The 15,244-nt window shown below is 41.9% G+C and overlaps 1 protein-coding gene across 3 annotated transcripts in view; it reads right to left on the reverse strand.

The window, feature by feature from the left end:
• EPHA3 (EPH receptor A3) overlaps positions 1-15,244 on the reverse strand; it is an 861,555-nt gene that overhangs the window by 292,518 nt on the left and 553,793 nt on the right. For all 3 annotated transcript variants that reach the window (XM_086934429.1, XM_086934428.1, XM_086934427.1), the window contains exon 10: positions 14,405-14,530. In XM_086934429.1, the coding sequence (XP_086790555.1) occupies positions 14,405-14,530 (126 nt within the window). The remainder of the gene's footprint in view (positions 1-14,404; positions 14,531-15,244) is intronic.

Raw genomic sequence — 15,244 nt, forward strand, 5'->3', positions numbered from 1 at the left:
TGACAATAGATTATTTGAGGGAAGCCAATTTTTTCAGTCATTTAATTGATACTTGTGGTCAATGGAGGTCGACAGTTTTAGTAGGATCATTGCATTGGGATAGCTCTGGTTCTGTAAGCAGGGAAGTTCTTCCTGATTCTTAGTCTAGCAGTCTCTGTGGAATGTGGATATGGAATTTATCATAACATTATACACGTCTTTGTTCCAAACAGGTGTCCCACAAATTGTGAATTTGCCTCAATGCCTTTCAAAGAAAAGTCAAAAGGCTCATTTAGCACATTGCTCTAAACTAGTAGCAAAAACCCTTGTCAATCGGATTTAAAGCACTGAAAGATGGTGGCCCACTTGGGAAGCCTCCCCTCTGTTGGAGGATTGTGGCCCGCAGAGTTCTAAAGCTCTTGTCCCTATGGTGTTGTGGGTCTCAAGACTGAGGGGCAATGAAGGGGGGTTCTGTGGGGATCAGCATTCAAAAGGAGAGAGAGATGGAGGTTCATAGTTTTGCAAAAAATTGACCCGCACCAAGGTTGGTATACAAGTACTTAATTATCAGATTTCTATATTTCACAAGTGTTATTGATGTTCAGAAGAAAACTTCCCACAAAATAAGAATCTCAAAAGAAGTTGATTGAAGATTTTCCAATTTTCTTTATTCAATGTCTCAATTAAAATTACAGAATTGCTTGTTGCCAACGCGTTTCGTCACAACGTGACTTCTTCAGGGCTCAATTGGTAATTTTCAGAAAAAGAATAGTGACAGCCACCTTACAGTTTCTACATATTCACAATCTGATATGCTCAAAATGATATGCTCGGCTTGTCCCCCTCTAGCAACTCAGTATAATGCAGGGAAAGTGCCTCCTGTTCTTTTTTAGAGCTTTAGTCAATTAATTTCTCGTGGCCAGCGCTCATCTGTGTATAGATGATTCCCAAAACGTCCATGGTCTGTGTATAGGTCCTAGTACTATGGTGTAGCAGGGGTCAGCGTCCTCTGGGGCTCAAGCTGGTCTGGTAACTAATCTTGTAAGCGGGTTGCCTTCGCGCTACAAGATTTGCGGTCTCATTAATGTGGTGTTGGGGTTTCAGTAATTAGGGCTCCTGAAAAGGACAATATGGAGAAAGCAAGTTGTGGGGCAGTATGGGGCAGGGGAACAGGGGCAAGCCGAGTCCACAGAGCCACTGACCCAAGCAAGGATTTAGCTGGCCACTCTGCCGAAGGTGCCCAGAAATCTTGGGGGCAAAGGACAAAGCCCTACAGTAGGGGCTGTGAAATCCACAGCAGTGCAGCCAGACAAGACAAAGCCACTAGCCACTGAAGATAATGTATCTACAGGTATCTTTACCTAAGATGGGTTCAAGTTAGGTGTGGTTTGAGCGAGATCAGTTTGGGGTTAACCTTTCCTCAGAAGTCAAAGAAAAGGTGTGGAGTAGGGCCTTTGCAGAAATATTTGACTTGATCATTTACATCCCAGTGAGGGAAGAGGCTAAACACTGCAAAGAGTGTTCACACTTGAGGGATTGCACTTGCATCCCCTGTAGTCAGTAAGTTGAGGAAACATTAAGGTTAAAGGTTTCACTATTTTCCATGTAGTCATGGTGTTGAAATTCCCCGAGCTAGGGCCTCAAATATCCTGTAATCAGAACGCAATTGTCTGTGCTCACACTGAGTTTGGCGGAACTTTATGGAAGGATTATGTCAGAGCCTTTAGGGGAAAAAAGGTTACCTGCAAGTCAGTGTACTGGTATCAGACCGATATTAATACACAGCTTTGCCTACTGATGGTCAAGAAACCGGAGGCCGGCTCACATCAGGCCTTTTGGTCAAGGTCTGAGGGCCATCATGGTAGTTGTGAAATGAGGGGTGCATGCTGGGCCTATAACAAAAGATCTTGCACAGAATCGCATGGGACTTGTAAATGTAAATATAATTGTTCCTTCTGTGGCATGCCATAACACGCTGAATTCAAATTCTTCAAAAAAGGGAGAGAGAAAGGCCAGGAAAAGCAGATTTTTTAGAAAGTTCACTCACCAGTAAACATTCAGGCTTTAACCCCATGGCTTAATAGTTACAGTAACCTTAGAGCTGCACAAACACTGCTTGATGGCTTCACATTTGATTTCAGGATCCTTGTTGTGGTCCTATTTAGCAAGGATCGGAAATCCTTGCACGCAAATAAAGCGGTTTTCAGACAACAAATTGGCAAAGAGTGCACGCTGGACAGGGTAGCCGGTCCTTTTGTTTCAGTGCCTTTTGAGCATTGTGTATGCTTTTAATTAGGGTGGTGCCCAAGAAGAAGTTGGGATGTTTTTAACTCAGATATAACCGTTCAGCTCCTAGGGAAAGCTCTGTGAACTAGGCCTAATGATCTTGCTCTGTTCTCAATGAAATGCACTCTGTCTGACACAGTCATAGCAATGTTAAAACAATTCAGTTGGGTACAGGTGCGCTATTAGCAAAACCGGATATTGAATCAGCTTTTCATTTGTTGCCAGTGTACCCAGATGATTTCCATTTATTGGGGTTCCAATTTGAGAGTGCATTTTATCTCAACAGATGTAGGCCAATTGGGTGCCCATTTTTGAGTGCATATTCGAAGCAATCAGTTCATTCCCAAAGTGGATCTTTAAGAAGATGACAGCTGCCAGTTGGGTGCTGCAAAACCTGGACGATTTCCTCTTTCTTGACCTCGCAGGCTCATGGCATTTGCACTTGGGTTCCTCAAAGTCTTTTTTGACTTGCAGTGGCGTTTTGGGGTCTCCTTGTCTTAGGGCGAGGCATGCAGCCCATTCACTGTGATTACTTTCCTGAGCATTGAGTTGGATTTGGTGGGGACAGTGTGCAATCTCGCAAAGTCCAGCCCGAACCGCCAAGCCACTATGGCTTGGCAGTTCGGGCTGGACTGTTCCCATGAGGCACAGGGTCAGACTGATTTGCATATAGCCATGTCTGAACTGGGGTGGCAGAGTGGGCTAAAGAATGGTGATGGATTAAACCCAGATCTTTTGACTGGGTGTGAGTGTTTGATTGATTCAGATGCTCTGTCCATCACCACCCCCTTTTGTACCGCTTTTGGCCGCCATAAGTGTGGCAGGGTATGCTCAGACGTGAGTCCCTTGCTCACTTTGCCACTGGATTCAAGCAAGCCGAGCTGAAGACGGCTGGAATGCCAGAAAACGGTCCTCGGAAGCTTGTTTCGGTCCAAGGAAGACATGGCTTGGCAGTTCGGGCTGGACTGTTCCCATGAGGCACAGGGTCAGACTGATTTGCATATAGCCATGTCTGAACTGGGGTGGCAGAGTGGGCTAAAGAACGGTGATGGATTAAACCCAGATCTTTTGACTGGGTGTGAGTGTTTGATTGATTCAGATGCTCCGTCCATCACCGCCCCCTTTTGTACCGCTTTTGGCCGCCATAAGTGTGGCAGGGTATGCTCAGACGTGAGTCCTTTGCTCACTTTGCCACTGTATTCAAGCAAGCCGGGCTGAAGACGGCTGGAATGCCAGAAACCGGTCCTCGGAAGCTTGTTTCCGGTCCAGGGAAGACATGGCTTGGCAGTTCGGGCTGGACTGTTCCCATGAGGCACAGGGTCAGACTGATTTGCATATAGCCATGTCTGAACTGGGGTGGCAGAGTGGGCTAAAGAACGGTGATGGATTAAACCCAGATCTTTTGACTGGGTGTGAGTGTTTGATTGATTCAGATGCTCCGTCCATCACCACCCCCTTTTGTACCGCTTCTTTAAAACGGGTCAGTTGGCAGAGGTGAGCATATAATCTTGCATGGGGCCCCAGGCTCCCAGCCCTGCCCGGTCCAGTCTCTCCTGGATTACCTAGCCATGCATCCACAGGGGTTAGCAACAGCTCACCTATCTCTTGGTTTCAGTTTACAAGGGTTCTGATGATCATACAAGTGGTGACCAGGATTGATCCGTTCATTTTAAGAACCCACTGATTCCGCTTAGGGGGGGGTAACGTATGCAAATGGTGTGTGGGCTTGGACAGGCAGCAGGTACAAAGGATTGTGAGCTGGCAGTCTGACTGTTACAAGAATTATATGCACCTGCACATGGTCTAAATCTAATGCTGTTTTCTCTTCCTTCCCTTACTCTGTGCATGTAGGTGCTATGTGCCCACTCGGGAGGTGTGGGTGTTGGGCCACTATTTCATCCCGAGGGCCTAGGAGGCATATTGATTGGATCACTTTGTAACATGTGCAAAGGTAATTGTTACAACATGAGATGGTATGGAAAGGGCCAAGGGGACTTCTGCCACCAGTTCTCGTAAACCTGCACCTTGGGGGTAAAGATTTTGCCCCAATGGGACTTATTTGATGCCTTTGTTGGTAAGGTGATGTGGCTTGCTGAACATTTCCCTGAAGCTTTGACAGTTTGGTCCCACACTTTGCTAAGACAGTTTTGGCATGGGGAGCCATTCTGTCTGCGCACTGAATAAATCCGTTACTGAGGTCCTTTCGGTTGGATTCCAACCCCATGGTTTTATCAGGGGTAGAAGGGCTTTCTCTGTGATGGGGTGAACCTGTCTCCTGAAGGAAACAGTGGGCCTGATTCACAAAAGTATTCTGAGACGAAAGTCTAACTTTAAGACTTTCGGAATTCACAAAGGGCATTTACGAGAAGTAAAGTTAGACTTTTGGTCTAAGTGTAGACCAACAGTCTAACTTAGACTAAAAGTCTAACTTTACTACTACTAAACTTAGACCAAAAGTCTAACTTTACCACTCGTAAATGCCCTTTGTGAATACCGAAAGTCGTAAAGTTACAATTTTGTCTCAGATTACTTCTGTCAATTAGGCCCAGTAAGTTTGTGAATAACTTCTTTGCTTTTGCCGATTTGTTTCACGACTTGTGGAGGGTGGCAGTTGATCAGTGAGCCATGCTGGCCTGTGGTGAGTTGAGTTCATGGTTGGCGGGGGCTTTTCAGGGTCATCCTGCACCCACAATATCAGTTGGACCTCAAAGGGGGTGCTCGCAGTATTTGTTAGAGACTCTGCAGTTGGAGGAGTTGGAATGATTGCTGCTGTAGCCACTTAGAGGAGCTTTAAACATGTGCATTGGCACTTAGGGACTAGTCATTTTGGGGGTTGGAGGGTACAATCTGTGCCAGGGGACAAAGACATGACCCAGTTGCCCAAATTGGCTCTCTGGTGGTGTGGGGAGGCCCCAGGTCGGAACGCTCTGTGGTGTAGCAGGCCTCCTGCATAGAGATAAGCTTCTCTATGAATGAGAAGTATAGGGATTTTCGTGTAAGAGCGTTAATGCGGTGTTGGGCACATGGTGATCAGGGTACAAGCCAACCATGAACTCAAAGATGTTGTTTGCTGGGGTAGTTAAGCAGTCAAGTGGCTTGGTTTATAGGTGAATCTGTTAAGCATGGTGGAACAATGTAAACATAATGTCAAATTTTCTATATTACGTTTTTTGTGATGTGACTGAAAGTTGACAGTGTTGAATTAATAAATACAGCCTGAGATTATAAAATCTCTAACCAAAAGACCTAAAGGTGTTGTCTCAGGCTGGCTAGGTGAGTAACGTTTTGGGAATAGGGGATGGAGGGATGTCTATATTTCATTTGACTGGTTGCAGAAGGCCTTGACCTGTCCCTTTCCATAATGCCTTCAGCAAACTTTTGCCAACTGCAAACAATGTTTTTGCCATTCTTTCCCTTGAAATCACTGCAGATGTTTACTGTATTGTGATGTGGCTGGGAGTAATGTTAATTTAGGCTAGGGAACAAAAGTGGGCCCTTGAAAAGGAATGGGTGGGCGGAACCATGGGAAGTTAAATCAAAACAAGCAACAATACCGGTCCAAACCCCATATTATTACATCTGTATACATCCAGAAAAATATAATTCTTAGAAACATATACATTGAGCCACAAAAAATGTAAACACCAAAACTGTATATATAATTTATCATTATAGGTTTTATTCATTGTTTTTTCTTTTCAACATTTGTTCTCCTATTGTTCACAATATGCATGTTTGGACAATAGGAGAGAAAATGTTGAAAAGTAAAAACAATGAATAATAAAAAGTATCATGAGAAAATATAAACAGTTTTGGTAATTATACATTTTGTGGCTCAGTGTATATGTTTTGATTATGAATATTTTCCTGGATGTATACAGATGTAAAGATTTGTAATAAATGTGCACTTTGAAAGCCATGCCAGTTTAACTCTCTGTGTTATGATTCCTGCTAAAACTCCTTTCTCTCTAGTCCTGTAGGAGAGTTTCACTTCACTGGCACAAATATGCTGCCATTTGCTTTTCACACTGTATTGATGTCTATGGACAGTTATCTCAAAAAGGTCCCCTCTTTTAATTATTTTTATTTTTAAATTACATAATTGAGATTGGAATGGCACCTCAGCTGTGTGTTCATACAATGTAGGTGCTCCTGCTACCTGTCATCAAAGAGCCTTGACGTCTAGACCATACTAAACATCAGAGTTTACCCCCACTGCTTTTAAGTAGTGCAAAGTAAAGGTAACATAAAATGATAATAATGTTGAGTCATTAACAGACCTGGCTCTTCAGATGACCACCAAGCTGTTTGCACTCCTCCCCCTTCACCCCCCAGTGACTTGAGACTCTCACAGGAGAGTAGCGCGCTTCAACAAACCCTGATTGATTAATTGATGTTTCTGTGCTGCTTCGCGGGCGGGTGGGCGGGTGGGCTGGTGGGAGGGGCTGATCTACTCTCGTAGCAGGGCAGGGGAGGAATGGTTCGCCCACTCCTAAGTGGACATGACTGTGTGGCCTGCCCTCTCAGGCCGCCCAATACAGTCATGTGCACTTTCACTGTTCTCCATGCAGGATGCATTACAGCCTGCGTGGAGAACATGCCCAGGCCCCAATCCCTGGCTGAGCATTGAACTAGGATGCTCAGACCAATCACAACGCTGCATTGCAGAGATTGGTCAGGGGAGTCTGGGTGCTTACCAATCACAATGCTGCATTGCAGCATTGTGATTGGTCAGGAGATCCTGGCTGTGCTTCCTGTTCCTCAAGACCGACGAGGAGAGCAGCAGAGAGACGCAGGACCCGGAGGCAAAGTAAGTATTTATATCTATATATTTTTTTCCATTGAGCATCTCCCCGCTTGCCCCCGTCCCACCCACCCACACCTGCCCTGCTGCAACCGGTGAGCCATGCCAGCCGCCATTGCCTCTAGGTCAATGTTACTGTTGCTAAAAATACACATTTGTGGGATTCATACAGTAGCCAAAATCACTAGAGTCCTGCACTGTCTTTACCTATTTGTTAATGATTTGCTTCTACTGGCAGTCCAAAGTGCCTTCAAGCAACTGTTAATGTTGTGACAAGTGTTACACAACCATCAGTTCCATATTAAAAACATAATGTTGTTTGTGAATTGTGGTTATACCTTAAGTGTAATCAGCAAATGTTATAGTCTACCCGTGGCTGTAAATACAATGGCTGCTCGTTCTGTCTCCTGGAGCATGCTTGATTGGCTGAGAGTGCTTAACAAGTTGCAGATATTTAATTCATAAATAGTTCTTTCATGTTTTGTGATGTTTTATGCGATCAAACTTCCTCCCTGAATTGATGCTATGCATGGAAATGTTTCTTTAAAGTCTCACAAGCTCCTTCCACACAGCGTTTTCTTCTTGGGAGAAAATTTGCAAAATAGCCGCAGAACATTTAGGGCCCTGTTAACAAAGTGCATTATTTAGTATGTTCAGAAGTACTACAGTATGACTACTAAAGTAATATAAAATGATATTCACAAATATATAATTGTAAATGCCCAAGTCCCACTCTCCTATCTTCTCTATGGAGAGATCCTCATGCATGTAACTTTACGAGATAGTAGTAAAAGTGGTAGAGACTGAAAACTGGGACATACTTACTACAAAATAGTAGGCCTGGGTGGAGTTTGTGGAGTTCTGCTATGCAGAACTCTTTGAAGTGACAAAAAAAATCAGCTGCGCTCCGGGGAGTTCCGCAAGCGGTGGAGTGAGGTGTAATATCTGCGCAAATGGCACAACGCCCAGCACAGCTTCTTTTTGGAGCTCAAGTAGATGTTCTTCTCTAGCGGCAGCTTCCTCAACGAGAGCGTCAGGTTTCTCAACAAGAGCAGTAGCAACCTGCCGCAACCGCGATCATTGAAAAATCTCACCAGGAGCTGGTCTAGCGTTAGATTTTCCTCACTCACTTGCCAACTTAACGTTGGGGAACTGTGACAGAGGAAAAACTATGCGCTGCTAAGTGGAGTTTTTCGGAACTCCACACTCTGCATGGAGTGGCAAAAAAATCCTGCAAACTCTGCAAGCGAAGTGGAGTTTACTTTCCAGGCCTGCAAAATAGATGGGATTTGGGGAAGAGTAAGAAGGGTTTAAGGAAGGCTTAGAAATGGGTTTAGGGATGGATGTACATCCACCCACAAAAGAGTAAGCTATTTACAAACTGAATTTCTAAAGTTACTACTGCCAAAAAGGACCTGAAACAGTAGTGATGTACTTCTGCTCAGAGCTGGAGTAAGTATAATACCACATATGGCCAATCACTGGTAGTGCAATAATCTCCTACAGAAAATTATGGAGGTAGGGACCCCATACGAACTAATGTTTAGTTAAATTACATTATTTAAACTATTCACAAATATACACAGATTAGATTTAATATCAAAAATATCCCAAAAGAAAACATATTTATAATTTTATTTTAAAATATTTTACTAACCTTTTTAAATGTAAAAATTAATGTAACATGAACTTATACTCAAATATAATTACATTACTTGTATTTACTTCTGTACATCTCTTTTTATTAATTATTTCTACATATAAAAAAATATTTTTTACTTTAGGTTGATTTTTTAAAATTAAACTTCAGAAAATCATTATTTAATATACAATATATTTAAATTAATTAAATATTTTATTCAAAATACAGTTAATAGTACTTTACTATTTTTTATTTTGTTGTACATTTAAAACACATATAAAATAATTTTACATTATTAATTAACATAAAAATATATTGACATTTTTTGGACCACAGTAGAAGGGTGAACGCATTAATTGACCTTGCCAACATTTGAACTTGTGACCTGCAGATCATACTAATTGTTAGACACAGGATCTAAACTCACTGAATCAACTCGCAGATTTAAAGCAGACGTTTTTAATAGCTTTATATTTAAATGTAATGCAGACCAGGAACTATCTAGTGGAAAATGCAAACCGCTTTCAGTTTGCCTCAGAACCACCAGAAGCCAGGGTCCTCCGCAGCCAGAGATCTAATCAGTTAATAATATAAAGTTCAAACACATTTTCCTTATTTAGAGGCACATGTTTCAGTCGTGTTTTCCGACCCGATGTCAGATTTCTACTCTAGTGCAGTAATCACGCTGGTCGTCAGCTTTAACAGTGTTTTTTTTTTATCAAAAGGCTCACTTTCGGATTTCCCTGCAGCTTTCTTTTTTATTTAGGCCGATAGGTTGCAAGCAAGATTCTGAAGCCATTGCGTGGCACCTCATATACCAGAATGCATCCATTTCTCTGTATCGCTAAACCCACGCAGCCATCTCAACTCTGTCGCGGTTCTTTCATTCGGGGTTGTCGCGTTTGCGCACTGAGCGAGCCAGGAATGAGCGCTGTTGTGCTGCTGGTTTCACAAAGGTTACGGGGAGCAGCGCACCCTGGTGGATCAACCACAAAAGAAAAATGCACTCTAGCGGCTTTGATGAAAATCGACTCTTTGCCCTTGTTTCACAGCGTTGTGTCCGTCAGAAAAGCAGCAGTAAGAATGAAACCGTGTTTTAGAGCACGGAAGCATCCTTTAAGTGTCGATAGAATTACAGTGCACGACTATTCTGTTTCTGCATGCCAGTGCGTTTCCGAACCTTTATTTCACTTGTCTATTCTTTGCTTTAGCTTTCTTCTGTAATCCAACCTTTGTCAGCCGCCCTACCAGCGATAAAAAATAAAACAAATATCTATCTATCTATCTATCTATCTCTCTCTCTCTCTCTCTCTCTCTCTCTCTCTCTCTCTCTCTCTCTCTCTCTCTCTCTCTCTCTCTATCTATCTATCTATCTCTCTCTCTCTCTCTCTCTCTCTCTCTCTCTCTCTCTCTCTCTCTCTCTGTCTATCTATCTATCTATCTATCTATCTATCTATCTATCTATCTATCTATCTATCTATATCCCTCTATCCCTCTATCCCTCTATCTATCTATCTATCTATCTATCTATCTATCTATCTATCTATCTATCTATCTATCTATCTATCTATCTATCTATCTATCTATCTATCTATCTATCTATCTATCTATCTATCTCTCTCTCTATCTATCTATCTATCTATCTATCTATCTATCTATCTATATATCTATCTATCTATCTATCTATCTATCTATCTATCTATCTATCTATCTATCTATCTATCTATCTATCTGCCTGCCTGTCTTATCTGTCTGCTTATCTATGATACAAAAGTGGTATATAGTTGTCTTCATTTGCATGTTATTGGAGCTTTCGACCAGCGTTTCATCACTGAATAGCAGCCTCTTGTTGACTGACATGTAACCCTAAGCCGATGTGTTTGGGCGCAAATATACATTATGGGATAGATTTCCGAAATTGTCACGTGATGCAGCTCAGCGTCACCTTGCTGCGCTGCCCTGCATGAAAGGGAAAGGGCAGGAATGCTCATTATTTAAGTCAATGCTGCACATTCCTGCCTTTTCCACTGAGCTGGCGCCCTTTTTGCAGCCTAGCACCAACACAGGCACCCTTGCACCAAGCAAGGGTGCCTTTGTTGCATGCAGGATAGTTTTTGTGCAGGAAGGGGCACCTTACTGCACAAAAACAATCCTGATAGGCTTATTCCTCTTTCTATGTGTGCTGCAGAATTCAGCACCCATGGAAAGAGAAGGTAATGACTAGAAATATAGATATTTGTCCTGGTTACACCTCTCCTGGGAAGACATTCCTAGGTTTACCAATTCAGGTAAATCTGGGAATGTGTCGAAATCCATGGGAGTTGCATGGAAATACTCACGCAATACCCATGGCGTGCCTTCCCAGGGCAGAGTAAGGCTACGCAGTGATTTCCACTGCGTTGCCTCACTCCAGATTTATGGAGCGGCATAGCGCCACGCAAAGTGGCCTTGCGTGGCTTCATTAATCTCAATTAAGGTTTGCATTGCGCATGTAGCGCGCTGCATGGTGAAAATTCGACACAAACTGGGTCATAAATATGCCTGTGTGGAGTGCTGCGAAGCGGTGGGGCGGGGTGGGCCTGGGGAGGGGCAGGGTGTGGGGGTAGTGTAGCCGGAAATATGACGGCAGGGAGTACAGTTGCCATCGTAAAACTATTCACCTTGTGATCGCTGCATCGACAGCTCGACGATGTAACGAGAGCAAGGTAAATAGTTTTATTTATTTATTTACTTACTTTACTCCTTGCCGTCGTATGTCCGACTCTCCCCACCCTGACCCTCCCCCGCCCCGCCCCATCGCTCGCAGCACTCCCTCTGCGAGCCGCCACTGGATCAGAAAGAGTCTGAGGCAAGACTTGATTGACAAAGTCTGTAGCAAATGGCTGAAAGATGTTGGCCATAGAAGGGCATGGATTAAAAAGGATCGACCTAAAGCCCATTCTATATATTTTGTTAACAATTGGTCTGTTTGACAGTGTGCTGTGAAAAATTAATCCTAACTATTTTTGGAAAGTTTATTGCAACTGGCTCAATAATGTGCCTTCCTATACTGGAAGTTGACCTAAAAACCTGCCTTCTTGTCAGCTTTAATACTCACCACTATCTGCTGTTTTCCTGAAGACAGCCGCAGTCGGTAGTGGGATGACCTGCAGGGCAGTGACGTGGGGAGAGAGAGGGGCAGGGTGGGGGGTAGTAATATATGGATTACGGAGTTTAATAGGTAAGTTAACATATATATAAATAAAACGATTTTCGTTGTGTGCACTGCATCACCAAATGCGATGCAGTGCCCACAACAAAATTCGTTGTATTTATTTATTTGTTTACTTACCTGTAAAACTCCGTAATCCATACATTACTACCCCCCATCCTTCCCCTCCCCCTCCCCACGTCACCGCCCTGTAGGTCATCCCACTACCGACCGCGGCTGCCTGAACATCTGAATTAGGAATGTTCAAGTCTGTGAAATTGTTTTCGTACGAGCTTCCCCTAATTTCCCCAAATACCTTGATTACTAACCGTAGGTCACAAAGTATTTTCTACCAGGTTGTGTGTACTGAAATTGAGTTTTTCATGTTCCTTGAATTTTCAGAGAAAACAAAAATTGTCAGCTATTTAGTTTCAAAGTCACTAACCATCACTGACATCATAAAATCTTCCCACTCTCCCAGTTTTACCATGTCACCGAAACTCATTTATTGCATAGTTCCATGCATTCTCTGCCTATTGATGCCTGTCATAACCAACCATGCATATTGGACTGTCAACACATTGCTTCAAAAGCCTTGTTCAGTAAAAGATTCAAACAAAAATAATGATCTTCTGTAGAACTAATATCACTTTAAAATAATTACTGAACAGTATTTTGATGAACTTCATTTTGACTGAAAACAATTCAGCAAGCAACATACCCAACAACGGGCTGTGAATCTGTACAGGAAAGTTCCCTCAGTTGTACCCTGGTACAAGAAACTTGGTTTTGAATATGCCTTGGCATTTACTAAATTTAGCTTGCAGGTCTCCAACCCCTTCTGCAATAAGAGTTACTTATGTTCAATGGAAATCATCGAGCGGTACTAATATTAGTGAGGTAATAGTGACCCCTCCCCATCCAAGATTGTCAGCAGTGATCACATCAGTGTGTGAACTACTACTCAAGAAAAACACCTGCCTATATAAGGAATATATCTACTGCCCACAAGGGGTCAAACAATATTAGACAACACAGGGCTGACAATAGGACAGAATCATAATAATTATAAGCATAACATGATTACAAAATCTCTATTCCTTTTATTATTGTAGATTTAATAATTCATTGGTTTCTGTTGTGAGGCAGGGTTTCCAGCACTACTGTTAAATAATTCCTTTGAGAATTTGAAATTACTGTACATGGGTAACACATAAAATCCATCGCTGCAATCCCCCTGGCACTCAGGTAACTATAAGAGCACTAAACCTCCCCCACTCAAAAATAGCTTTAGAAACATTTTGAAAAAGCAACTATTTTTTGCCAAGCATCATCTTACGAGTATTGAAAATAGACACATTTTCATATTAAGAACAAGCCTTTAATTCTTTTGTATACACATAATAATTCAACCAAGCAAAAGCTTCTATGTTAGTAGGCTGGGATGAACAGGGCTGACTTGAGGAGAGATATTCACAGGTAGCTTGGGAACTACTGGTAGCTCACAAGCTACTTGGAGACATTTTAGCTGAACAAAGAGAGAGAAAAAAAGAAAGCGTGTGGACATTGGCTACCAGATAGAGATTCTGTTACTAACACACTAGTCCATGATGCTGACTTCATGACACTGTGATTGAAATATGTATAATTTGTGCAAGACTTATGAATTGCAGTCCACCTTCACTGTAAACCTCTTCGCTGCGGATGACGAGCTCAGCTCGTCATCAGCCACGGTGGTCGTGTGCGGATGACGATCTGAGCTCGTCATGTAACACTGCTTTTTAAAAATTGCCGCACACAGCGGGAAAGGCCGCCGCAGCGTATACATTGAACAACTTTGGGTTTGTAACGGAATACAACAACCCATCTCAAACATGTTAAGGAAAGAGCAACGCATTGCCTAAAGACTTCTGCTTTAGAAATGTTTCTTAGAAGTATATTTTCTGAGTGGAGCTGGATCAACCATGAAAGTAAATGCAGTATTTGCAAACAAACCTTCAAATGTTTCTAGAAATGTCAAAATGTAATAACAGAATTATGCTCATGCTAGAGCCTGCCAATGAGAAAGCAGCAAAATAGGAATCAATTCCAGAGTGAGGTCGGCCAAACTGAATATAACATACACAGCTCAAAAACAAGAAAAATATATCAATGAATCATTAGTATTAGTAGTGGTAGTAGTGTGAGAAGTAGAAGTAATAGAAGGACTAGTAGTCTTGTTTTTTCTTGTTATCTTGTTGATATTGTTATGTTGTTATGGTTATTGATATTATTGGTGTTGTCATTGATACTGTTAGTATTTGATAATAGTTTTTGAGAGAAGACTAGCAGTATCAACCTTACACAGTGTTGATTGCGGGTCCAAGCAGTGAATCAATATTAAGAGAACACACCATAAAAAGTCATCCCAATCACCCCAGAACTCCATAATTGTCAAATGGCAATGAAACACGATTCAATTAACTCTTCATAAATCACAAAAACCCTTTGTCTTTGCAATTACCTGCTCCGACAACTTTGTCAATTGACACCGAAGTAGAATCTAGTTCCTTTGCAAACTCATGCACAGCCTGGTTCGGATCCTCATAGGTGTGTGGGTCAATATATGTTTTCAGTCCAGAAAGCTTTACTGTGAAAGGCAAATAAAAATCAATTAGCCATGAGAACACTATGCAGATTTTAACAATATGAGCTAGGAGAAGGATGGACAAATTAGAATAACAACAGATTTGCATATGTCACAGAGAGGAAACATAAGAATTCATTGGATATTTTTTAAATGTTCCTCAGGCTCGTTAAAATCAATTCTATAATTATAGTGATGCTCAGTATGTGATTCATTAAAATTACATGGAGATAAAATGGTAAGGCTTATAAAATAAGTTGTTTGATCACATCGTGTCTTAATCCAAAGAAAAAAAAAATTAAAAGCGGAAGCAATCGTCTGCTTTTCTTTCTCAAAATTAATTGACGAGTGATTGCTTTTATACAGATATAAAAAAGTTTTATTTAAAGTAGAAAACAATTTGCACTCTTAGACAATATCAGGAAGAGTTTGAATGTTCAAACAGAAAACATGTGCCTTTTGGCGGTGCTTACAAGCTGCCCACAACAAGGTGTCAGACTCCATTTAATATGCTAACATTAAAGAAAGTGCAGTGCTTTCTTAAGAATAAATTAATCTTTCCACACATGTTGATGTTTCAGAACAGCCCGTATTCAAAAACAGAAAGATTTAATCACATAGGGGCTTACAGACTCCTGATTGTAAATCCCACTTCTTTCATCTGACCAACTAGGTGCTTTTAGTTAAATTATTTAATCTGCATACACCTCAATTCCC

Source organism: Lissotriton vulgaris, chromosome 8, assembly GCF_964263255.1.
Source record: "Lissotriton vulgaris chromosome 8, aLisVul1.2, whole genome shotgun sequence".
Lineage (NCBI taxonomy): Eukaryota > Metazoa > Chordata > Amphibia > Caudata > Salamandridae > Lissotriton > Lissotriton vulgaris.